The 23,614-nt window shown below is 55.3% G+C and overlaps 6 protein-coding genes across 6 annotated transcripts; 4 read left to right on the top strand and 2 right to left on the bottom strand.

Annotated features, from left to right (window-relative positions):
- Positions 1–457: 457 nt before the first annotated feature.
- On the top strand, positions 458–3,982 carry N656DRAFT_755017 (Nrap protein). Its single transcript, XM_064813094.1, has 2 exons — positions 458–759; positions 810–3,982. The coding sequence occupies exons 1-2, from the start codon at positions 523–525 to the stop codon at positions 3,951–3,953; spliced, it is 3,381 nt and encodes a 1,126-aa protein (XP_064669145.1). The 5' UTR covers positions 458–522; the 3' UTR covers positions 3,954–3,982.
- A 1-nt stretch (position 3,983) lies between these two features.
- Positions 3,984–5,554, bottom strand: N656DRAFT_733392 (histone deposition protein Asf1). The gene is made up of 3 exons (XM_064812681.1): positions 5,100–5,554; positions 4,651–4,999; positions 3,984–4,560 (listed from the first exon to the last, which is right to left on the bottom strand). The coding sequence occupies exons 1-3, from the start codon at positions 5,206–5,208 to the stop codon at positions 4,194–4,196; spliced, it is 825 nt and encodes a 274-aa protein (XP_064669144.1). The 5' UTR covers positions 5,209–5,554; the 3' UTR covers positions 3,984–4,193.
- Positions 5,555–6,404: 850 nt separating this feature from the next.
- Positions 6,405–9,836, top strand: N656DRAFT_798960 (uncharacterized protein; the record flags this gene model as incomplete). The annotated part of the gene is made up of 3 exons (XM_064817822.1): positions 6,405–7,130; positions 7,191–8,667; positions 8,725–9,836. 3 exons carry the CDS (start codon positions 6,405–6,407, stop codon positions 9,834–9,836), a joined length of 3,315 nt encoding a protein of 1,104 aa, XP_064669143.1.
- Positions 9,837–12,627: 2,791 nt separating this feature from the next.
- Positions 12,628–15,950, top strand: N656DRAFT_755008 (Piwi-domain-containing protein; the record flags this gene model as incomplete). Its single annotated transcript, XM_064813093.1, has 8 exons — positions 12,628–12,696; positions 12,747–12,890; positions 12,956–13,071; positions 13,126–13,310; positions 13,365–13,513; positions 13,564–13,693; positions 13,768–14,189; positions 14,256–15,950. 8 exons carry the CDS (start codon positions 12,628–12,630, stop codon positions 15,837–15,839), a joined length of 2,799 nt encoding a protein of 932 aa, XP_064669142.1. The 3' UTR covers positions 15,840–15,950.
- An 849-nt stretch (positions 15,951–16,799) lies between these two features.
- On the top strand, positions 16,800–20,110 carry N656DRAFT_798958 (uncharacterized protein; the record flags this gene model as incomplete). The annotated part of the gene is made up of 3 exons (XM_064817821.1): positions 16,800–16,918; positions 17,062–19,301; positions 19,371–20,110. 3 exons carry the CDS (start codon positions 16,800–16,802, stop codon positions 20,108–20,110), a joined length of 3,099 nt encoding a protein of 1,032 aa, XP_064669141.1.
- Positions 20,111–20,398: 288 nt separating this feature from the next.
- On the bottom strand, positions 20,399–23,541 carry N656DRAFT_755001 (glycoside hydrolase family 3 protein). Its single transcript, XM_064813092.1, has 5 exons — positions 23,015–23,541; positions 22,751–22,937; positions 22,366–22,670; positions 20,792–22,305; positions 20,399–20,738 (listed from the first exon to the last, which is right to left on the bottom strand). Exons 1-5 carry the CDS (start codon positions 23,358–23,360, stop codon positions 20,478–20,480), a joined length of 2,613 nt encoding a protein of 870 aa, XP_064669140.1. The 5' UTR covers positions 23,361–23,541; the 3' UTR covers positions 20,399–20,477.
- Positions 23,542–23,614: the final 73 nt, after the last annotated feature.

Here is a 23,614-nt window from a genome sequence, read left to right as displayed (position 1 = left end):
ATGGCTCTTGCTTGCCGGTGGAATAGATATCGAAGAGGGTAGATTTATACCTGAAGTGTTGAAACGTCAGTTGAGTTGTCGACGCCTGAATTTGGATGACTGATTGACAATTCGCAGCTTTTTGTTCCCACAAGCGAGTTTGTCGAGGATCGGGAAATGCACAGTGAAATGTTCAAAATATGACACTCCAGCCCGTTCTCTAAGACACCATAGCTCGCAATAGCAGAGGGTGCATTGTACTGTGAAACTCGTGCCGGTTGATGAATCCAGCCTGGACTTTCATAACCCAACCTTTGAAGTCATGAGGGAATTCTCTATGTTAACCCTAACCCCTGTCGACCCCGCGCCTGCCACCCCGCTGGAACGGGGGGTGCTCTGAGCTCCGCCTATCGGCTTATCTCTTATCTTTCGATCTTATCGCCCTAAAAAAAAGAAGCTTCTGTTCCATCATCCACGGCAAGAACAGCATTGCACAGACGGTAGTCGCTTGCACCCGCAAGAAATCAACACTTCCCAGAAACAATGGATTCGGCTCCAGCAAAGCGGAGGAAACTGGACCACGGACATGATGGGGCCAAAATGGCCCTGGAAACCGCTTCTTCTACGGGAATTTCCAGGTCCCGCGCCTTTGTTCTGGAAGCCGAGGAGCTCCTAGACACTGTTCGCTTGGACTATGAAACAGCATTCGATGGCGCCGACGGTTTTCTGCACCGCATAAAGGGCTCAATTGAGGCGATCAAGCCACATGAGCCTCTTCCCGTATGAGAACCGAGTTCTCAAGCTGCAGAGCGTATGCTGATTTTACCTAGGTCGCCGAGGCAGTATCAAAGCTCGAGAAAAAGCACAAGATTATAGTCCCCTTTCCGGATCCACCGCCGCCCGAGAATTGCAACTACAAGTTCTCCTTCGCTAAGCCTACCTGCTTCAACGTCGTGGGCAGCTATGTCTCCAAGACCATGACTAAGACACAAAAGGCCCATGGCATCGACATGGTCTTGGTTTTGCCCGAGGAAATTCTGCAGGAGAAGGACTACCTTGATCTACGATACTTCTACAAGAGGGCATACTACTTGGCTGTAGTCGCTGCTACGCTGCGGAAGGATTTTGCGAACGAGGGCCAGCTGTCATTTGAGTACCTCAACGGCAATTCATTATGCCCTGTCTTGAATTTCCAACCTAAAATTTCCCGGGGTTCGGAAAAGCCGGGAGATAAGAGCGCCCTCGACTACAGGATACGGATTATCCCATGTGCGCCAGACGGCTTCTTTCCCAAGGCAAAGCTCTCCTTAAAAGCCTCCCTGGTCCGCAAGGCACGAGAAACGAATGAGAATGCCACCCAGCCGACACCGTTTTACAATTCGACGTTGGCTGCCGAGAGCTGCTTTCTGTCGTACCTCAAAGTCCTGCGTCAAGCTGAGAAAAAATGCGCAGCATTCAAGAATGCTTGTATCTTGGGGCGTATCTGGTTACAGCAACGAGGTTTCGGAGGGGGCATTTGTGAGGGTGGGTTCGGCCACTTTGAATGGGCGGTGCTGCTGGCCCTGCTCCTTCAAGGAGGCGAGAGCAAAACGCAGGTTGCCTTGTCGCCATCGCTCAGCAGCACGCAGCTCTTCAAAGCAGTCACCCAATTCCTCTCAGTAACCGATTTCGCCAAGAAGCCTTGCATTCTTGGTCCGGGCAAAGCAGAAGCGCAACTATGTACCGAGGCTGGCCCCATCCTCTACGACTCGGCTCGACGGTTGAACATAGCCTTCAAGATGGGGTCCTGGTCCGCCGCCTTGCTTCACCAGCACGCCAAGTGGACGCGCAGCCTGCTGAGCGACAGTGCGATTGACCAGTTTAGCCCGACATTCATCCTCAAGGCGGATCTTCCATCTCACACGTTTGACCTGGTTGCTCGTCTGAATTGTGGGGCGTCAGAGGATGTGGCGGCCGAGTTGGACTCTTTTGGGTCTCGAGGACGGATATGGAAACTCAGCAGCACAGTCTATCGAATCTTGAGGAGAGCCTTAGCGGACGAGGAGCTTGGAGAGAGAGCTCGGCTGATTCACATCCAGACCCCCAGTTCCCCGGCATGGCCGCTGACGGAGCGTTCCAAATCGCAAGAAGGCTCTACGCTTCAGATTGGTGTTCTCTTTGACCCTGTTAACATGGCACGGACGGTGGATCGGGGCCCGTCGGCGGGCCCAAGTGCTGAGGAAAAGGAAAAATGCGAAAAATTCCGTAGATTCTGGGGCGACAGGGCGGAGCTCAGGCGCTTTGAGCGTGACACTATCAGGGAAACATTGATTTGGGCGTCGACGACGCCTTTTGACCTCTGTGAGGAGATTATGCGGTATATCCTCAATCTACACCTGAGAATTGGCCAAAGCCAAAGCGATATCAGCTTCCACGGCAGCGGGCTGCCGGCTCTACTCTCGCTCAAGCCTGCGGATACGGCACTATTCAATGTCGCGCGGAAAGCGTTCGGCACCTTCGAGCGTGATATTCGGGATTTGGATGACTTGCCGCTTCGGGTGAGACAGATTGCACCCATTTGCGCCGAGCTTCGATATTCTTCGGTCAAACCCCCGGCGTTCGGGTCATCCAAGTCGGGCCCGAGGCCGATGGAGTGCATTATATCGTTTGAGGCATCCGGAAAGTGGCCTGAAAGCTTAGTTGCGATTCAGCGAACCAAGATCGCCTTTCTTTTAATGATCGGCAGTCTTCTGGAGAAGAGCAAGCCTGGTGAAGTCAGGACGCACGTTGGGCTGGAGGACTCAAAGTTTGAGACTGAAAACCTTGCATTCCTTGACGTTGTCTATGAGGCCGGGCCCTCGTTTCGTTTGCGGATACATAGTGACTTGGAGGAGACGCTTCTCGAACGACAGGTCAAGGACAAGACTTCGGAGCAGTACCTTCGCCAGCGGGCGACAACTCTGCTTGCGGCATTCAGGCGGTTGTACACGAATTTGCCTCTGCACAACCAGTACCTTACTACCTCCGCTACGCGGTTCCCTGCCTTGGGTCCAACGATCCGTCTCGTGAAGCATTGGTTCAATGCTCACATGCTTTCCTGCCACTTCACCGCGGAATTCATCGAGTTGGCTGTTCTCCATGTCTTCTTATCGCCATACCCTTGGGATGCACCTTCGAGCGCCAGCACCGGCTTCACGCGAACATTGCTCTTCCTTGCCCGTTGGGACTGGCGCTCTGAGCCCCTTATCGTCGACACGGGCGGAAACATGCCTGCGGCAGAACGGGCGTCGATCGAGACGCGACTGGAAGCGTGGCGCAAGATCGATCCCAACATGAACCACACCGTTTTGGTTGTTGCCACTGCCCAGGAGCCTAGCGGTGTCGCTTGGACAGCAACCGATGGTCAGCCAAAGCCTTCCAAGGTTGTGGCAGCTCGGATGACATCCTTGGCCAAGAGCGCATCCCGGTTGATCAGGGAGGAGGGTGTAGGACTCGATTGCAGAAGGCTGTTTGTGCCCTCCTTGAAAGACTATGATGCGCTCATCCATTTGCACAGCAAGGCACTTAGAAGCACCCTAAAAACATACGCTACGGTCGATATCGAGGAGGCTGAGAGTACTGGCCGCTCCAAGTTCAAGAATCTAGATGAACGGACCGGCCAAGAGCCGCTACCTCTGGCACAGCATCCCGCAGAGCTGTTCCTGAAGCGCCTGGGTGCAGCGTACTCCGGCCCGCTGGTCTTTTTTCACGGTGCGGCAGACGACAGCACCATCGGCGCGATCTGGAATCCACTGATGCAGAGGCGGAGTTTCAGGATCAACCTGCCCACTTCATACAAGCCGGTCGTTGGCCAAAAGCGTTCCAAGGAAGACGAGCAGGAGTCAGGTAATGCCGAGGATGAGGATCTGGTGGATGTAAATAAGGAAGCAATCCTGGCGGAAATTGCGAGGATAGGGGCAGATTTGATAGACAGGATTGAGGTGAAGGGGACATAGTCACAAACATAGAAATGGATACGTGGTTGTCTCATGCATTGATGGGTTGTCATACAATGTGCTCTAATTGGCGTGACAGAATGCGGGTTTATGACTATAATCCCGTACAGACATACAAAGCAGAACGTCTAGGGTATGAGCATAGCCCCCGAAGGCTCAAACTACCGCATGCAAAAAGGTAGTCCTGGCGTGGCAACCTCCAACGTCTGGAACTTCGGTTGCAACCCCATCAATTCCCCCCTAGTGGACCATTGCCTCCCCCTGCTTGTTGAGGACTCCGGCACCAGAGTCGGGCTCATCCACCTCCATCTCGTTGCCCTCACCAGTCTCCATCTCTCCACCCTCCTCCTCTTCGAGAAGCTCCTCTTCACTCTCGTCCTCGATGTCCACACTGCCGTCGTCGGACATTTCGTCCTCCTCAACCCCGTTCTCGCCCTCAACACCTTCCATCTGAGCATCCTTGTCTCCAACCTCTTCGCCGTTTGCGGCACCTTCGACAGCCTCTTCCTCCTCGAGCTCCTCAGCGCCGTACTCTTCCTCATCGGCAACAAGATCGGCTTCCGGCTGCTCAGGAGGAAACTCTGCAGGAGCCGAAGCCTCGGAATCCCTAGGCAAGAGAGGGAAAGATGTCAGCGACGGAACGAATTAAAGCACAGGTAGAATGCAGGATGCAAATAAGAAAAAGACAACAACGTACCACTTGATGGCAAACCGCGTCACGCGCGGCTTCTCGGCGAGCACATTGCGGCGAATCTTTTCGATGACGGGCTTGGCGGGAGGATCGTTGGCCAGCTCCTCGCTCTCGTACTCGTTGTTGACGTAGTAGCCGACGCGCACAAACTCGCGGCCGTCGTAGGCGCACGTGAGCAGGATGACGGTCACGCCGAGCAGCTCGTCGATGGGGATGCGCTTGGTGTCGGGGGGGTCCGCCTCAAACACAAACTTGTTAATGCCCACGGGGATCGGCCCCACGAGCAGCTCGTCCAGCAGCTGGTCGTAGTTGTCCGACTGCGCCGAGCCGACGTACGTGAGTCTCCATTCGAGGTCTGTGGGCGGGGGAGAATCATGGGGGTTAGTTATCTTTTATAGGAAGCTTTTTGTTCTTCTTTTGCGCAAGGGAGCAACGGGAAACAAGGAGACACGCACCCTTCTGCAATGGCTCCAGACATTCAAAGGTGATTTCGAATTCGTACTTGTCGGTGAACTTGGCGGGATTGTTCATCACATTGACCCCGAGAAGCGACACAACCGACATGTTGGAGGTTGGTAGTGAAGCAGAAATATAACCGAGTATAGATTGAAGTGTGAGATATCAGGAAGACAGAAGTTCGCGACGATAACTGGGAGAACAGTCGGTTGGCTCTAGCTGGGGTTGAGACTCAGCAACAAAAGTTGGAAGCCGAAAAAGAGTGGGTAGGTTTGCAGAAAAGCGCTTTAAGCAGTCATGTTTATTTTGGTCGCCTATTCGCTCGAAATTAGACCGCAAACAGTTGAGAGGGGTTAGGACGTTAACACGCGCTGGGCGTACTTTGCTGGGCACCCTAGACCTTCCTTGCGAAAAGTGGTCGCGCATGTGGCAGCGTCGCGGGGGTTTCTAGGTCTCGAGTCGCGTAAATTGACCGCAGCCCAGAACGCGTCGGCCGCGCCTAACGTAACATTCACCTGTTGACAGCCCCACCTGACAATGCTTGGCTGAGGCTGAACTGGCTACTGAGTCTGGTCCTAATTACACCGCCACATGCAAGTTAAGGTACCTAGTTACCTAGTCAAGCCACATCTGCTTGCCATTCGTGCCAAGCATTGGCTCGATTGCTGTTCTGGAACCTAAGGTCGTTCGTAGCTTTGCTCGGTTTTTCTGCAAGAAATCTGTTGATCGCAAGAAACTCCCAGCCACATGCGATTTCACCTTCACGTACTGCGCTCAGCCCTCTGAAGAGGCACCATCGTCGGGCGATACTAGTGTGACGCATTTTACACGTTCCTTTGTGTGGTTTGCGATCTCTGGCGCAAGTTTCTTTTTTCCAGTTTCTTTGTTGCATCCGCTTGCCTTCTTGATCGCCCGATCCCATCATATATTCTTTCAATCCCTTCGCATCTCTGGCGCCGAGCTCGATAGAAACACAGTTCCTGGTGCCAACCCACAAGACATCCCGTTCGACATCGCTTGCCGCGAAACCCGCCGTGACGAGCACCCCTGCGGCTCTCCTGCACTTCGACAATTCCCCGCAGCCTTGTTGTGAGCGCTAATCTTAATCACGGTCTCCCGCATTGTCGGGCCCTTAGTTGAAGTGTCGCGGCAACGGTTGCGTCCACAGCCAACGCGAGCGCCTCTCGACAGCCGGCGTATTTCAAAGTTACTGTCTCGGCACGCTTCCCAGCTCCGGTCGACGTGCGAACGCTTCACAGTCAAGCCGGTCCATTTCTCTCGAGAGCCGGACCTTGCCGAGCACAATGGCTGAATACGATCCCAGCCACCAAAGCGGTACTTGGGATGATGATGAGGGTTATGAGATGGCAGATGGCAACCACAAAGAGCATATTGAAGAGCATAGCAACGATGAAGATCAAGCACAGTATTCTGTCAACATTGCCCAAGATGCCCCAGGTGACCACTCATCTTCTGATGGCGCCACCGACGATGGTGGTGACTATGATCCAGAATCAGTCACTTTTGCACCGGTTGAGACTCAGGTTCCCCTGAGGTCTTCTCCGCCGCGTGCTGCCAAGAAGAAACCTCGCACGGCAGGAGGCTTCCTAGTGGGAGACTCTGAGTCTGAAGATGATGAGGCATCTGAGTCTGCTTCTAGTGGCGCTGCATCGCAGTCATCTGTCCCACAACCCCAGCCACAACCACCTATAACTACCCAGCCTGCCAGTGCTACTGGCGCTCTGCCCAACGCATCTCCTGCTCCTCAGTCAAATGCCGCTGCGACTGTTGCCGTCGCCAAATCGGAGAATGGCGAGCCTAGTGCTTCCTCTGCTCTGGGAGCTGCAGTTGGCTCCGAGTTTCCAGCCCCCGTTGATGACAAGATTGCTCAGCTGGAAAACCGCATTCGGGACGATCCGCGCGGTGCTATGGATGCCTGGTTGGCGTTGATTGCAGAGCACCGATCGAGGACCGATGTTGAGCAAGCGCGGAAGACATATGATCGGTTCTTTGCCGTTTTCCCACAAGCTGTAAGTTCCCAAATGACTCCCAAGCACTCACGCTTAACCGGTGACTGACAAATCCTCCAGGCTGACGTTTGGGTCGATTATCTAACCATGGAGTTGGAGATGAACAACTTTCCAGAAGCGGAGCTCATTTTCAACAAGTGCCTCTTGACGACGCGCAATGTAAACCTGTGGACCAAATACCTCGACTATATCCGCCGGAGGAATGACTTGAATGACAGCACTGGTCATGCTCGTCAGACTGTTTCACGCGCTTATGAGTTTGTCATTGACAATATTGGCCTCGACAAGGATTCAGGCAAGATTTGGGCTGAATACATTCAGTTCCTCAAGTTTGGCCCTGGCACTGTGGGAGGGAGTCAATGGCAGGATCAGCAGAAGATGGACCAATTGCGCAAGGCTTACCAGCGAGCCATCTGTGTCCCTATTGCCAACGTGAACACCTTGTGGAAAGAGTACGATCAGTTCGAGATGGGACTTAACAAGCTAACCGGCCGCAAATACATGGCGGAAAAGTCCCCGTCTTACATGTCAGCAAAGAGCGCCAATACCGCGCTCGAAAACATCACCAGAGGATTGCAACGCACGACTCTTCCTCGATTACCCCCTGCGCCCGGCTTCGACGGCGACCAGGAGTACATGGAGCAGGTTGAGATCTGGAAGAAGTGGATTGCATGGGAAAAATCCGACCCCCTAGACCTCAAGGATGACAAAGACCAGCCAGATCTGTACCAGAAACGCATTCTCTACGTTTACAACCAGGCATTGATGGCCCTGCGGTTCTGGCCTGAGATGTGGGTCGACGCTGCGCAGTGGTGTTTCGACAACAATGTCACATCAGCAGACGGAAGTTCAACTGGCCTCGATTTTCTCACTCGGGGTATTGAGGCAAACCCAGAGAGCGTCTTGCTCGCTCTGAAGCATGGCGACTATATTGAAGCTACCCATCCGATCGAGGAGAACGACGAGTCGAAGATCGCACGGGGCAAGGCGGTCCGTGCTCCGTACAACAAGGTGTTAGACACCCTCTATGGTATAATCAAGAGCTTGAAAGATCGGGAGACTGCAGAGATCGCGCGCATCGAGGAAGCTGCTAAAGCAGCTGCCGGGACATCTGACAGCAAGGATGAGGACGATGAGGACGATGAAGATGAAGCTGGGGCCTCCGACAAAGATGCCAAGGACAGCAGGACGGATCACCAGATACGCGCCATCAAACAAGCTTATGCTGCCCAGACGCAGGTGCTTTCACGAACCATCTCGTTTGTTTGGATTGCCTTGATCCGTGCGATGCGCCGCATTCAGGGCAAGGGAATGCCGAATACAGAGCTTGGTGGTATGCGGCAAGCTTTCCAAGATGCACGCCAGCGTGGCCGTCTCACCAGTGACGTGTATGCTGCTGTCGCAAAGCTGGAGTGGTACATCTACAAGGAACCAGCAGGAGGCAAGATATTTGACCGTGGAGCCAAGCTCTTCCCAGAGGATGAGTATTTCACTTTGGAAAACATCAAGTATCTGCATTCACGGGATGACTTTACAAGTTCGTCGCCCATTTCCACCCTTTCTCTCTATGCTCGACTTACTGACTGGACTACAGATGCTCGCGTGCTCTTCGAAACCGTTGTCAACCGTCTAACTCAGAAACCGGAGCTTGTGCACAAGGCCAAGCCGCTCTATGCTTACTTCCACAAGTATGAGTCGCAGTTTGGCGAGCTGGCTCAGATCTCCAAATTGGAGAAGCGCATGGCAGAGCTCTTCCCGGAAGATCCCAAACTTGCCCACTTCAGCGCACGGTACTCAACAGAGAAATTCGACCCGATTGCAGCCAGGATCATAGTCTCGCCAGCTACTCAGCTTAGGCCCAAGCAATTGATCCCCTCGATTGAGCAGGCCACATCTATTTCCAACTCTCCTCGCCCCGCACCGTTCGGGACGCGACATAGCCCTGCGTCGCATTTCATGCCGGCTACAAATTCCCCCAAGAGGCCGCTTCCTCTTGATGATTTCGACGAGCCGAATCCGCCGCGGAAGATCCAACGAAATGACTACGGCGAATTCCAGCGTGGCGCATCACCGCTGAAAGGTGCCGCTGGTCGCCGGCTGGATCAGCAGCGTCGTATGCAGGGTCAGGGCGCTGCCGCATACAACGCTGCTCCAGCTCCGATCGCTCGAGACATTACATTTCTGCTAAGCCAGATTCCCCGGGCCGACCTCTACGACCATTTCCGGATCAACCCCGCCAAGTTGACCAACATGCTTCGGGATACTCATGTGCCGGACTATTCTGCCTGGAAAAGCAGTCGGCAGGCTTCTGAGTATTCCGTTCAATATGGTTACCACAGCCGCGACTCGCCAGCGCCTCCTGGCGGCGCTCGCCCCCTGAGCCCCTACCCAGGAGACGGGGCACGCGGCCGGATGCCTCCTGCGTCTACTTCGTACAGGCAGTCTTCGCTCAGGCCAGGTTCTAGCGGCTCCTATGAGCCTCCTCCGGCGGTGTACGCCCAGTCTGGGCCACCTCCACCCCAGGGACAGTACAATGTCCCGCCTCCGGCCCCGGGACAGTATGATGCTGGTGCCGGTGCCCCTTGGCTGGCATATCCCCCTGCGCCTGTGGTTCAGCAGGGTTACGGGCAGCCGCCGCCGCCGCAGTTGGGATATGGCCAGGCTCCGCCCCCGCCTGCTCCAGGCGGCTACCCCCGCTATTACTAGGACCAGAACTGCGTCGAAAAGATTGTGAATTCGGCACATGAGGCATGAGTTCGAATTCGTCAAAGACGCGCACAGACGTGTCACTGGAAAACCTTGGCCGTCTATCCTCCCCTTCCAAACCGGAGAGGGCTGAGCGATTCGTGCTCACTTAACTTGTTGATTTGTATTATCCACCTCACACCTCTTTGCCGTCCCAACAGGGGACTTGGCTCATCTTGTACGCATATACACAAGGCAAATGGGTTTTCCGAGTTAATGACTGGTGGATCTTTGGGTGCATCTGGGCGTCAGGAAGGGGAGTTTTCAGTGCATCCTCGTTCTTACATGGCGCGAGATACCGCATCTCTTTCTTGATAGAGGAGGAACGATTCAGGAAGAGTGGGAATAGCTTTTTCCAGCCGGCCGTCTTCTTGCTGCGCATAGCTGCCCCAGTTTTAGAGAAATGGACTGGAAGAGATTGGCTCTTGCAAGGAAGCCCTCTGGGTTGTTTGCCGTGTCCCGTGTTTTTCCTATGACACACATTCTGGCACGAGGTAGTAATGGCCAGAGCCAAATTCTATCATAGCAAATAAACGGTTGGGATTGGTATGCTCAGAATCATTGATTGACAGCAGGTCTTCAAACCGGAGTCCCACACTGCCATGGCTGTGATACCATCCGTCCTAGTCCTCGTCACCCAGTCCTGAAGAAGCATCTGGCAGGCTGAACTCTGATATGGGGTTATCCTAGCCTTGTCCTCCTGCCTCCTGCCGGCCCGTCTGCTATGCTTGTGACCAGTTTGGTGTTATCATAGACATTATCAGTCAACACTCATAACTAGGTAGGCAATGGGCATCAGAGTAACAAGCAAGTAATATCAGAAGAAGATTACTATTCTTCCGTAACTCCAGGCCTGGCAGACTGGCTTCGTTGTTCAGTCTGGCTTTGCCATCCGATATCAACTCCCATCCACCGTTACGAGAGGCAATCACTCGCCCTCCTATCTGTCCCCTGACTTCAGCCTCCTGACTCTTGAGGCAACTCCACCAAGTCAAGATAACGATTGGAACCTTCCTTCCGAAGTCTAATTCGCGAGGCACAACTTGGAAGCGAAAAGTAGCCAGGCTGTGGCACGCAACTGCTGCATATGTAAAGTGCCTTTCCTCCCCCGAGCCCTCACTCTTTTCCTCTCCTCCAACCACTCACACATCGTTTGATCTTTGGAATCTGGGCTTTCAATATCCTTCAGGTTCAACTGCATCTCTCGTATCTTAACAACCTTTGACAACCTCACAATCACAAGCCAAGCAATCAGGCAACCCATCGCTCCAGCTGCTCTCTCGGACAGCAGCGCGATCATCACTCTGCGATCCTGCAGAGGAGGGCTTGCTTCCTCTCGTCTCCCGATCCATCATCTGACGGTAAGTACTCCCAAACGGCCTGGATTGGCAAACTGCTGCAAAGTACTGCACGTTTCCGACGGCAACATTCAGTACAAGGAATTTGTCTCGGAGGATATAATATCTTCTGCTTCCTTCACTCTTTCTCCCCTTTGTTTCAGAACCACTACATCTCTTCTCCTGCAGTCAAGTTCAAAACCGAGACCGACCTGGTGGTGGCCATCAAACCTGCTTTTGCTGGTCCCGCCTCTCGCCTTTCTTCCTCCAAACCCTTCTTCCCCTTCGGCCTTCAACTTCCTTCAGCCACTTCCTTCTTAAGCCTTGGTCTCCTACGAGCAATTCCCTTCCAGCTGCTTCCTCCAAGCATTGAGCACGCTGTTCACCAAACCACTCGATTGCAGTACCAAGTTTGAGAGGCAAGTTTGTCGTCATTGATGATTGAACTGGAGCAGTTTGAACATAAAGTGCCTGCTTTCTCTCCTTCCACCGCATGGGCAATCTTGCGCACAGGCAGCAAGATACCTAGCCTTGAGGCGATCGTGCATTCCTCAAACTGTCAAACAGAGAGTGTGCCTTTCGTGGTCCGACCACTGCCATATTTTTCACTCTCCGCAACCCTCCTCTCCCTCACTCTCTCTCCAAACTTCTTCTCTTCATCACTGCCTACTTGGTCGGCTAGCCTCCCACCGACTTGATCGCTGATAGGTCTTCAACAGTAGCGATTTCCGACTGCTGAGTGCCAGTCTGCTAGCAAATTCTGTAAGTTTTCTGCTTTTTCCTGGGTCGTTACTGCCTATCGTTTACTTTGCCCCCTGCCGTTTCCCGGTCGGCAACTGCGATCTTTGCAAGTGCAAACAGCAGTTCACCTCCCCAGGTACTTTTCAAACCATCTCTCCCCCAATCCTCGTTTCCCTCTTTCACTTCAGGCCTTTACCCCGCATAATCAGAGGCAGATATTTCTTTGAGCTTGTTTCTCATGAGCTCGGCCTCGAGGACGCGACGCGAAACTTCGTTACTGCTTCACTTCCATGGTCATCAAATTCAAACGGTTTCCTCACCTCACCCAACTTCAACCCTTCTCACAAAACTCCCTTTCCTGGGCCGAGGAGGCCTTCTGAGTGAATTGAATTTCTTCTCAATTTCTGCTAGTAAGCTTTACTCTGGGAGCACATTCGGACTGCTAGGTGTTGGGCTTTGCACATCACTGCACCAAGTCGTTCATCCATCGATACTCCTCTACACTGTCCGCAGAGCCTACCTCTTCTTTCATCCATATGATATCAATGTTCTGCCCTGCTAACTCATGATTAACCTCTAGAAACTCTCAATCACCAGGCTGCGATTTCCTATCTTCGCGAGCAAGGGTCGTCGCCATGGCGGCCAAAGTCAAGTCTGAGAGGAAACCCGACCCGATGGTCGACCACTTGGCGATTCCGCAGGGAATCAACAAGCGGGTTGATCTGCCGCCTGAGGCCTACTTTGTAAGTCTCTTCACAGAGCTGTTGGGTCATGTTCGCTAATGCCACCTCAGATGCCGGGCAGTACCCACACCCCGTTCGCCGTTCGTCCTGGCTACAATCAGTCAGCCCAGGACATTCGCGTCGCTGTCAATCAGTTTCGGATCACGACCATCAGTAGCCCTGATGTTCACCAGTATGATGTATGTAACCCGCCAGTTCCTTGAAGATCTGTTCCGAGACCTGAAGTTAACCCTTTGCGTAGGTCAGCGTCAAGCGCGAGGGTGTGGAGGTCGACAGGCCCGCGATTTACAAAAAGGTCTGGCAGTGCAAGGCTGTCCAGGAGAAGCTCAAGTCGACTCCGAAACCATGGATCTATGATGGACGCAAACTCGCTTGGTAAGCGTTCGTTGCTAACGCTCCGGAGACTTCACAGACTGACAGAATTATCAGGTCCACGAACCACCTCAAGAGCTTCAAGCTTGAAGTCGACCTTGGCGAGGACGACGGCCATGCGGGCCGCAAAAACAACCAATTCGTGTTCGAGCTGACGTACACGAACAAGGTTCGCATGGAGGCTCTGAGGTCCTACCTTGAAAGGAGGACGAGCTGGGACACCACAGTCCTGGAATGCTTGAGTAAGTCAAAGGCGCCAGGCCCATATTCTAGGCATCGATACTCATGACATCTAGGTTTTCTGGACCACGTACTCCGCCAGGGTCCTTCTGAGAACTTCCTCCTGATCAAGCGGGTGCTGTTCAACAATGTCTCCGAGACGCAACGACTCAACAACTACACCGAGGCCATCAAAGGCATATACTCCGCTATCCGCCTCAACCAGGTACGTCCTGTCATACACCTTGTATCGAGATCAATTCTAACAGTCACCAGCCTTCTCCCGGCGGTAGTGTTGGACTTGGTGTGAACGTTGATGTCTCGAACCAGACCTTCTGGGTCGGCCAGAAATTTGAACAGCTTGCACGCAACTACATCAGTGGTGCGGACAAGAAGTTCGCGAACAGTACGTCGCACATTCCATTTTACTTTATATTACCTTTGTATTTTGTCAACTGTGTTGTGCTAACACGTCTCCAGTGACTTACGATACAATGAAAACGGCTCTCCAGCCAACCTCAACTACCAAGAGCGACGGCTCCAAGACCTGGGTCATGTCTGAAGCCTTCAAGTATCTGCGCCGCCTGCAGAACGTACAATTTAAGGTGGTGCACCGGGGCGGAGAAACTGGTGACACGGTGTACAAGGTGAAGGGCTTCACCTTCAGCCAACAGTATGGTCAACAAGGTGGTCACGCCAAGGCCATTACCTTTGACAGGAAGATGGAGGATGGAACCATCAAGAAGTACTCCATCTTCCAGTACTACCTGGAGAAGTACAAGTTGCGGTTGCAGCATTGGTATTTCCCCCTCATTGAGACTACCCGGGGCGGGTACTTCCCCATGGAGGTCTGCGAGGTGACTCGCTTCAACCGGTTCCCTTTCAAGCTTGATCCTCAACAGGTACGCACTTTTCTCTTATGTCCAATGTGAAAATCCGTGGAGAACGCTAACACCGAGAATCTATAGACCTCAGACATGATCAAGTTTGCTGTGCAGCGACCCCCTCAGCGCAAGGCTGAAATCATGAAAATGGTCGAAAACCTAGAATGGGATAAAGACCGCTATCTGGCACACTTTGGGATCAAGATCAGTCCCGCCATGCCGATGTTCCAGGCCAAACTGATCAAGAATCCCGTTGTGCAGTTCGGCAACACCACCAAGGATCCTAGCACCAGCGGTCGCTGGGATCTTCGCAACGTGAGGTTTGCTGCGGCAAACCCGAGGCCGCTTGTCTCGTGGGCTTTTGTCATTGTTGATGGATGCGTCGACAGGCCCACCCTTGACAACTTTGTTAGGTTGTTCCAGACAACCTATCGTGGCCACGGCGGCGTCATCACCAACGCCCCTGAGATCATTGATCCTCCTCGTGGGCAGTCTCACGAGTCCCTGGTTCACAATTCTTTCTTGCAATGCGGAAACAAGTTCCGAGCCACTCCGCAGATTATCTTCTTCATCCTGAAGGACAAGAATGCGATGGTTTACGATCGCCTGAAGCGGTCTGCCGATATTGGAGACGCGGTACTGACGCAGATGTTGCAGGCGCAACACGTCCGTAGAGCCCAAGCCCAATATTGCTCAAACGTCTGCATGAAGGCCAACGCCAAGCTCGGTGGCCAGACCTCTCGGATTCAACACCCGCCCAAGGGATCATTCTTCAAGGTTCCCACCATGATGATTGGAGTGGACCTATCCCATGGTCATGGCGGCGGTGGTGGAGTGCGGCCGCTGTCGATGGCGGCCATGTGTGTCTCCATGGATAGAGAGGCGGCGATTTACAACGCCGCTGTGCAGACCAACGGCTACGGCGTCGAAATCTTGCAGCCCGGCAACATGCATTCCATGCTTGGTCCCTTGGTTGTGAAGTGGAAGACGAAGTTCAACGTTGCACCCCAACACGTCTTCTACGTCCGGGACGGCGTCTCTGAGGGACAGTTCGCCCACGTGATGGAGTGGGAATTCGAAGAGATGAAAAAAGTCTTCAAGGAGACGGTTGGTGTTGTGCCCAAAATCACCGTCATCATCGCGACCAAGCGCCACCATATCCGCTTCTTCCCTGAGCGCGGAGACAAGAACGGCAACTGCCTGCCCGGCACTCTTGTCGAGCGCGAGGTCACCCATCCTTACCATTACGACTTTTATCTGTGCTCACATTCGGCCATCCAAGGCACAGCCCGGCCGGTGCACTACAATGTGCTCCACGATGAGTGCAGACTTCCCCCTGATGATCTTCAGAGGATTCTCTATCATCAGTGCTACCAGTACTGCCGCTCAACCACTCCTGTCTCGCTGCATCCTGCGGTCTATTACGCACACCTGGCTAGTGCGCGGGCGCGTCATCACGAGGATTTGACAGCAACAGCGAATGGGCAGGAACGTCGGGAGTTGAACCATGTGGTGCTGCTCAGACAGCGAGGCTCCATGGCCAAGCATGACGGGAAGACCAGCACTTCGGTGGACGAGAGTTCATGGCCTCCACTCGTTGAGGTGGGTGCTCACGGAGGCCGCCCGGATGCCAAGCAGACCTTCACCAACACCATGTGGTGGGTCTGAGTTGGGAGAAGGAGGGAGACGGGGGATCGAACGGTTGCCTGACGTGGCGTGGACGGCCGTTGTGTCTGTATAATTCTCATGTATTCTGAGCTTGGCAGTGGCGGATTTGAGGGTCGAGGACAGCTGCGATGATGGCATCTGGTCTATGGCTCTTGTTATCCTCACCACACAAGACCAGAGCAGCATGTTATGACCTCTGTATTTGGAGCTTGGCTGTGGCGGGTTTGGGGGTCAAGGACGGCCCATGGCTCCCGATATCCTCACCACATAAGACCAGAGCTGCATGCTTTCACCACTGTATTTCGAGCTTGGCGGCGGCGGATCGAGTGGACATGGGAGGCAGATGGAAGCAAGGGGCAAGTTTCTGGCATCTGGCTCAAGGCTCGCAAGTTCCTTACCACATAAGACCATAGCACAAAGTTACACCGCTGAATTACACGATGAGTTTCCCCAATGAGGTATTGAGGTTGACTTGCCTGTGACCTCTAAAGGTGTGCTGCATCTGCTGGCAGACTCTAAGATTTCTTAGGGTGGGACAATTGCCGCCAAAGGAGAAGTTTTACGGCAACGCTCCAAGAGACTGACTGAGGAGGCGGTCTGGGGAACATTTGCTGCTCGGTGTCTTCGCTGGTGAGGATTGAAACCTCAGAATTATAGGTCCAACCATGCTGCAAACGTTGGTGATGAGCGGCAAGGTTGAAATAAGGTGAGACTTGACCCCTGGGACAATACCCCTGACGGACAAGGGTGCTGACGCAAGGCTCCACAGCTACAGCGATGGTGATTCGTTTGCCATTGGTGCCGTTGGCCTTGTTGGGCGACCCCACGCAACGTGACGTTATTCGGAGATAACCTAAAAGCACAGCTCCATGTACCCCATTCACTGCAGCAGCCATCCGCATCACTCCTGAACCAACAAGAAGCGCAAGACCGATAACACCAAGACTGCCATCATCAGAGATGGCTAGCTTCCTTCGCGCGCGGCAGGCTGGCATTCAGACCGATCTGTCCGCTGGCATCGCGCCGGGGTCATTTGCGCCAGAAGAGCTGTCTAGGCATGGAATCAATTCACAGATCAGGTCAGTTTGTTTGTACCTCGCGCTGAATTAAGTTCTATGGTGCACTTTGCGCCTTGCATCTCTATACGCACCCAGCCTAGCCCTCGATATTATCACCTCGCCAAATCACCCCAAGCGCATCGTGCTAATGTTTATCATAACAGCTGTCTAGCCTACGACCCCGTGCAGTCCCTGCTGGCCGTGGGAACCAACGAGTCGCAGTATGGCGCGGGGCAGATCTACATCTTTGGCCATCGCCGCGTATGCCGGACCCTGCATCCCCATCAACCCACCAACTCGCACACCCGTACACCCTCCTGCTCTACCAGCACCACAGCCTCCTCATCGTCCTCAATCCGGCAGCTGGCCTTTGTCGCGAACCACCTGGTCAGTCTCGATGCGCGCAACCAGCTGGCTGTGTGGGACCTGGCTGCAGACACCACCGCACAAGACAGACCAGCCGCAAAAACAACCTACGGCCGCGTCACCTGCCTGCTGACAGATCCGGGCCTGGACTGGGCGCTGGTCGGCTTGCAGAGCGGCGACGTGTGTGCGTATGACCTGGACTGGGGCCGGCCCGCGGTAAGGTGGCGGCTTCCCAACTTTTGGCGGGAGCGAGCGGGCGGCGGGGTTGGTGCTGGTGGGAATGACATGGTGGGGCGAGCCAGGATACAACAGCTTGCGACGGGCTGGGGGGACGGTGTCGTGGCTATGCAGTTCCATCCGCGGGATATCGGCTTGTTGTTGATTGCGTACCCGTACGGTGCTGTGGTGTACTCGTTCAAGCAGGATGCTGTGGTCAAATACTTCGAGTACGAGCTCCCACCGGGTGCGCCCGGCGGGGATGGTATGGTTGTGGACGCACCGCGCAGACCGCGGTTGACGCACGCCGTTTGGCATCCTACCGGAACCTTTGTGCTGACGGCGCATGAGGATGGGAGTTTGGTCTTTTGGGACGTCAACAAGGACGGGAGGCTGGTGGCTGCCAGGTCAATATATGAGACAAGGGTCAACGAGCGGGCGAGGAAGCTTGCCAAGCCAAGGCCCGTTGTGCCGTTCGTCAAGGTGGCCTGGTGCTGCAAGAAGGATCCCGATGATACGGGCGTGCTAGTTGCCGGGGGGTATGCGGCCGATGAGGAGCAGAAGGGGTTGACCTTTCTGGAGCTGGGGCCGACGCCGATCTATGCGACGTCATCGTGGGAGGCGCTTGCGAACCACTTTGAGGGGAAACGCAGGGTGACGCTGCCGACGCCGCCAGGAGCAGAAGTGGCGGATTTCTGCCTGATTCCACGCTCCTCGCCGCATTTCAATGGGGCACAGGACCCGATCGCCGTGCTGGCGATGCTGACTTCCGGGGAGTTCATCACGATGAGTTTCCCGTCGGGATACCCCATAAGTCCCACGAACATGCTACACCCGAGCCTGTCGTTTGTGCATCCCTTTGTGCAGAAAATCGCCGTTAGCAGCGTGCGGCGTGAGAAGTGGCTGGGGTTGGTTGAGGCGCGAAACCAGGGCGACCCGATCCTCCTCGGCGGTGCACCAGCTGCCAAGCGGAGGAACATGTCCGAGTTCCGCAGCATCATCCAGGTTGCCCACGCCGACAGCACGGTGCGGATCTGGGACGTCGGATACGACGATGATATCGAGAATCCCGGCCAGTTGCAGGTCGATATCGCCAGAGCGCTAGACCGTTACGAGGATGTCCGCGTTACTGCGTTGGCAATGGCTGAGAACACGCCCGAGTTTGCGGCCGGCACCCGAACCGGAGAGGTGGTCATCTACCGGTGGGGCCTCAACGGGAGCTTCGGCCGGGACGCGACGAAACCGCTAGACCCTAATCCCGGCGGACTGACGAATATCAGCTTGCGCGCCGAGCCTTCGCTGAAGGAAGGTTTCCAGCCGTTTGTCCTCTACGAGATGATGCAGGGCCCTATCAGCGCGATATGCGTCTCGGACGTCGGCTTCATTGGCGTGGGGTCGGAAGAGGGCTTCTTCAGCATCATTGACCTGCGCGGACCGTCTGTCATATTCCAGGCGTCGCTGACGGAATTTGTCAAGGAGGAGAAGCGATCGTCCTTGCTTGGAGGGCGTTCCAAGGCAGCAGCACCTGCAGGGAGGGAGTTTCCGACTGTGATCGAATTCGGGGTCATGACATTGGAGGGCGACAGTTATTCTAGCATTGGCTGCTTTATCGGGACAAATTTGGGCCATGTCGCCACTTTCAAGATCCTGCCTGCTGGCCTGACATATTCTGCGAAATTGGCCGGGGTGGGAAAGGTCGGTGGGGACAAGGTTATCGCCATCTGCCCGGTAAATTCAGAGAACGGACAAATGGCCGCTGCCACTGGACCTGCTGTTGCCGGGTTGAGAGAAGGGAAGCAGGTCCACGGCGTTCTTGTTGTCGGTGAGTGGTTTCTTGACATAACCTGAAACTGTCCGCTTGGGTTGCGCTTGTGACTTACCCCTGGGACAGTGACGCAAACCGAGATGCGCGTCTTCAAGCCCGCCTCTACAAAGGGGGCATCCAAGTTTTTTGACGATCAGCTCTGCGATGCTGCCCGCGTGGTCGAGTTTGCCCGCCAAGGAATCGCGGTTGTAGCCGTCTTTGGCGACCGCACGGCTCGGGCGTATTCCCTCCCAGCGCTGAAAGAGATTGGCCGCGCCAGCCTCCCCATGCTCGACCCCGCTCGCACCGTCTCAACCGCCATCTCTAGGACCGGAGAGATCTTTGGCTGGACAGGGCCGTCAGAAGTCTCTGTCGTCTCTGTCTGGGGATCACCCGGCAAGGGCAGGACGCTGCAGCAGCAGCCGCAAGACGCGCTCATCAATCCGGAACTGCCGTTGCCGCCGCGACCGACGATAAGCAACCTCCAGTGGATTGCGGGCACGCAGTATCTGAGCCCGACAGAGCTGGATCTGCTGATTGGCGGGGAGGACAGGCCGCCGGGCAAGAGGATGATGGAGGCGGCTGCTGCAGAGAGGAGTGCCATGGGAAGTGCCGGTGGTGCAAAGAGCCAGGAAGGATGGGGAGAGTACCTGACAAGACAGATCAATGAGCGTACTGAGAAGCTGACCATACTGGACGACACCATGGCCAAGCTGCAGGAGACGAGCCAGGGGTGGTCGGAAGGCGTGAGCAAGTACGTCAAACAGCAAAAGAAGGATGTGTTGCTGGGCTCGGTGAAGAATTCGGTCAAGAAGTCGCTTTTTTGAGGGTATGCTGTTTTTTTGTTTCCGTTAGATGGTACGGTGGGCTGCACGGCGCATAGGATGGTCTTGGATGGGAACATGATGGGTCAAGATAGAATCTACTGGGTCTATGAGAGGTATTTTATCCTGGTTCTATGGGCAGGCTTGGATTTTGGAATATCATTTTCTTTTCTCATTCTTGGCAAAGGCGGAGATTGCGGATGCAAGGTGCAGACATTGAGCAGTATGAAACGGTATGATATCCCCGTCATATCACTGTCATCAACCACGGAAGGCTTACGAAGAATGTCAGCTTAACCTGTAAAGGGGCTCCAATCAGTCTTCAATATGCTTGATACCCATTAGTGGATGGTTCCAAGCCAGAAAGCCACTATTCCCAGCTCTGCCTCCATGTCATCCCGGCCGGAGCAGGCAGCCTCGCGCTCAGCGGCGTGTTTGTAGACCAGCCGCCAACCAAAACGAGTTTCTCGAGGTCAGTGATTTCCCAGTTTTGCGTCGCCGTGTTCCAGTTGCTGACGTCCCTCCTAGTGAGTTCAAATGTCACATTCTTGCTCTCGCCCGGTGCGAGCTCGACCTCGTCAAAGCCACGGAGGACGCTAAATGGGTTATCGGAACCGCCCAGTTGGATGTACTGCTTCTTTGTCAACGGTGAACTCCCAGTAGAGGGCGACTTGGCGAGCTTACCAACTGCGGGATCTCAGTCCCAGCAACCTTGCCCACGTTGTTGATCGTCACAGTGGCCGTGTACATGACCTCAAACAGCCCTGGATTACCACCGGGCGCCCCCGAAGCAGGCAATACGGGCTGTGACGACCCGTTCTTCGCCGCTGGTGGGAATTGTCCCGCAGCAGTACTGTTGCTGACCAAACTCACACTATTGTTCAGCCAAGGATACACATACGGCGAGATCCTGCTGAACCCCTCGGGCGCCGTATGCCGTTCCAACTCAGGCTCAACAACCCCAAGCGTCGGCGCCGGCCCCGTCTCTCCCGTTGCAGCTTCATACCGCGCCCTAGCGCCCTCTCGCAGCTGCACGCTCAAGCCGCTGTACTGAAACCGGGTGTAACTCAGACCGAACCCGAACGGGTACGTCGGCCGCATGCCCTGCTTCACGAACCACCTATAATCAATAAACACGCCCTCATCAAAAGTCTGAGTCGGCGCCCGCGGGTTCTCGGCGCGGAACAGCAGCTGCGCACCGTAGTCCTCGACCGACTTGCCCCACGAAAACGGGGTCCTGCCCTGGGGGTTGACGCGGCCGTAGAGCACGTCGACGAGGGCGTTGCCCGATTCTTGCCCCGGCAAACCGGCCCACAGGATGGCGGAGACATTGGGGTGTTGTTCGGCGTAGTCGATGATGACAGGCCCGGGGGTATGCAAAACCACGACAGTGTTGGGGTTGACGCCCGCCACGGCCCGGATCAGCGCGTCCCCGTTGGCCCAGAGCGTCAAGTTGTTGCGGTCGCCCGCGTTGCCGTCAATGGTGATGAAGTTCTCGCCCGCTGTTGCTGCGGCGAAGACGATTGCTACGTCGGCCGCGGCCGCGGCGGCGCGGGCTGCGTCTAGGTCCCAGTTGGAGGTTACTGCTTTGATTAGGGTAGTGTTGTCGGCTTGGACCTGCAGCTGGAGAGCGGTAAGGGGGGAGACGAGGTAGGGGAACTCGGCCGTGCCCGAGCCGTAGCCCATGGCCAGCGTGCCGTTGAGGCAGCCCCGTTCCGGGCAGGCATTGGGCCCGAGCGGGTGGTCCCGCGCGTCGTCGCCTACGATGGCCAGGGTGGCGGGCTTGTTCAGCGGGAGGAGGCCTTCCTGGTTTTTGAGGAGGACGATGGATTTGGCGCCAATCTCGCGGATCAGGGAGGCGTGGTCGGATTGCACGTCGACGTGCTCGTTGACTACGGTGAAGGACTGGTTGGCGGCTGGGTACAAGGGCCCCACGGTCTGGTTCGTCCACGCTGAAAAGTTGATGTCCGGCCGCGACGTGTAGTTGCCCGTGTGCACTCTGAAATAGGCCGTCATGATGCGCACCGCCATGTCGTCAAGCCGCCACTGCGGCACGTCGCCCCTGAGGACGGCTTCCGTCAGCGCGCCGCCCCACCACGCCCGGTACGGAGCCGGCCCACCGTCGCCAGGCATGGCCATGTCCAGCCCGCCGAGCGCCGAGCCAAGGGTCGTATGTTGCGCGCCCCAATCGGACATGACTTGAAGAAACAATACAACATCAGCAGCGGGAGATCAAGAAATGAGCATAACAAACTCACCAAACCCCTGAAAGCCAAGCTCGTTTTTGAGCAGGTAGTTGGTAGTCCACTCGTTCTCGCACGCGTACGTGCCGTTGATCTTGTTGTACGAGCACATGACGGACCCAACACCGGCACGGACCGCGTCAGCAAACGGCCAGAGATAAAGCTCGTGCATGGTGCGGTCGTCGATGCGCACATCGATGCTGCCGCGGTAATGCTCCTGCTCGTTGAGGATGTAGTGCTTGGCGCAGGCCACCACGCCGCGGCTCTGGATGCCCCCGACCGTCTCGGCGATAGCCACGCCTGTCAGGTATGGGTCCGGGCTGGTTCATCACGTTAGAACTTGGTGGGAAAACGGCAAGAGAGAAACAGAAGGGGTAGGTTAACTATGTTTTGTACTTACCTAAACCCCTCCCAGTTCCGTCCGCCCTGCGGCACCCTGCCCAGCGCACCCGCCACAGGGCCCAACATCACGTCGACCCCTTTGCCGCGGAACTCGGCACCCAATGCCTCCCCGCGAAGCCGCATCAGTCGTCGGCTGAAGGTGGCGGCGACGTTGACGCCGGCAGGGAAGACCGAGTTCTTGTCGGCTGAGTAAGTAGGTAAGTAAGTACTAGCGAGCCAGATAAACGAGAAGAGAAAGGGGGCAAAGACGTAAACAACGAACTGTATCGAACCCCAACCGGCCCGTCCATAAGACACAGCCCACGGAAACCAACACGCGGCACGCCGCCCGTCATGCCGATGCACCGGTCCGCTTCCCAACCCGTGCCCGTCGTCAAGTTGACCTTTTCGGTGAGTGTCAGGCCCGCGACAAAGGCCACCGCCTTGGCGTGGGCGGCTGCCCAGGAGGAACTCTCGTCATCCTCGGTCGTGTTGCTGGCCACTGGCCGTGCCCAAGGCGAGGGGAAGCCGAGGAAGGGGGTGTCTGTTGCCGCTGTTGCTGAGGGCAAGAGCTGAAGGAAAGGGAGGAGGAGAAGATGAAAATGGAGGAGGGAGAGGGTGCGGGTCATGGTGGCGGATGCTGGGGGAATAGGTCGGGAGAATTCCTGGTACTATGGTAAGTAAGGACTTGTTATTGGGCATAGTTCTTGTGAATATCCCCGGGCTCGCTCAGTATAGTTACTAGAAGTACTAGTAGTACGGTTGTTTACCGATGTTGAAGGGGGGAAGGGTAGCAAGCGTCATAGCCACCCGACCATCAAGGCAGAACATAGTTGCGCGAACCGAATGGGAATGAACAACACGGTGCAACGGCCTGCAATGT

This window comes from Canariomyces notabilis (genome assembly GCF_033297395.1).
Source record: "Canariomyces notabilis strain CBS 508.74 unplaced genomic scaffold N656scaffold_14, whole genome shotgun sequence".
Classification (NCBI taxonomy): domain Eukaryota; kingdom Fungi; phylum Ascomycota; class Sordariomycetes; order Sordariales; family Chaetomiaceae; genus Canariomyces; species Canariomyces notabilis.
Note: the sequence above shows the minus strand (reverse complement) of the source record. Positions and strands in the feature narration are given on the sequence as shown.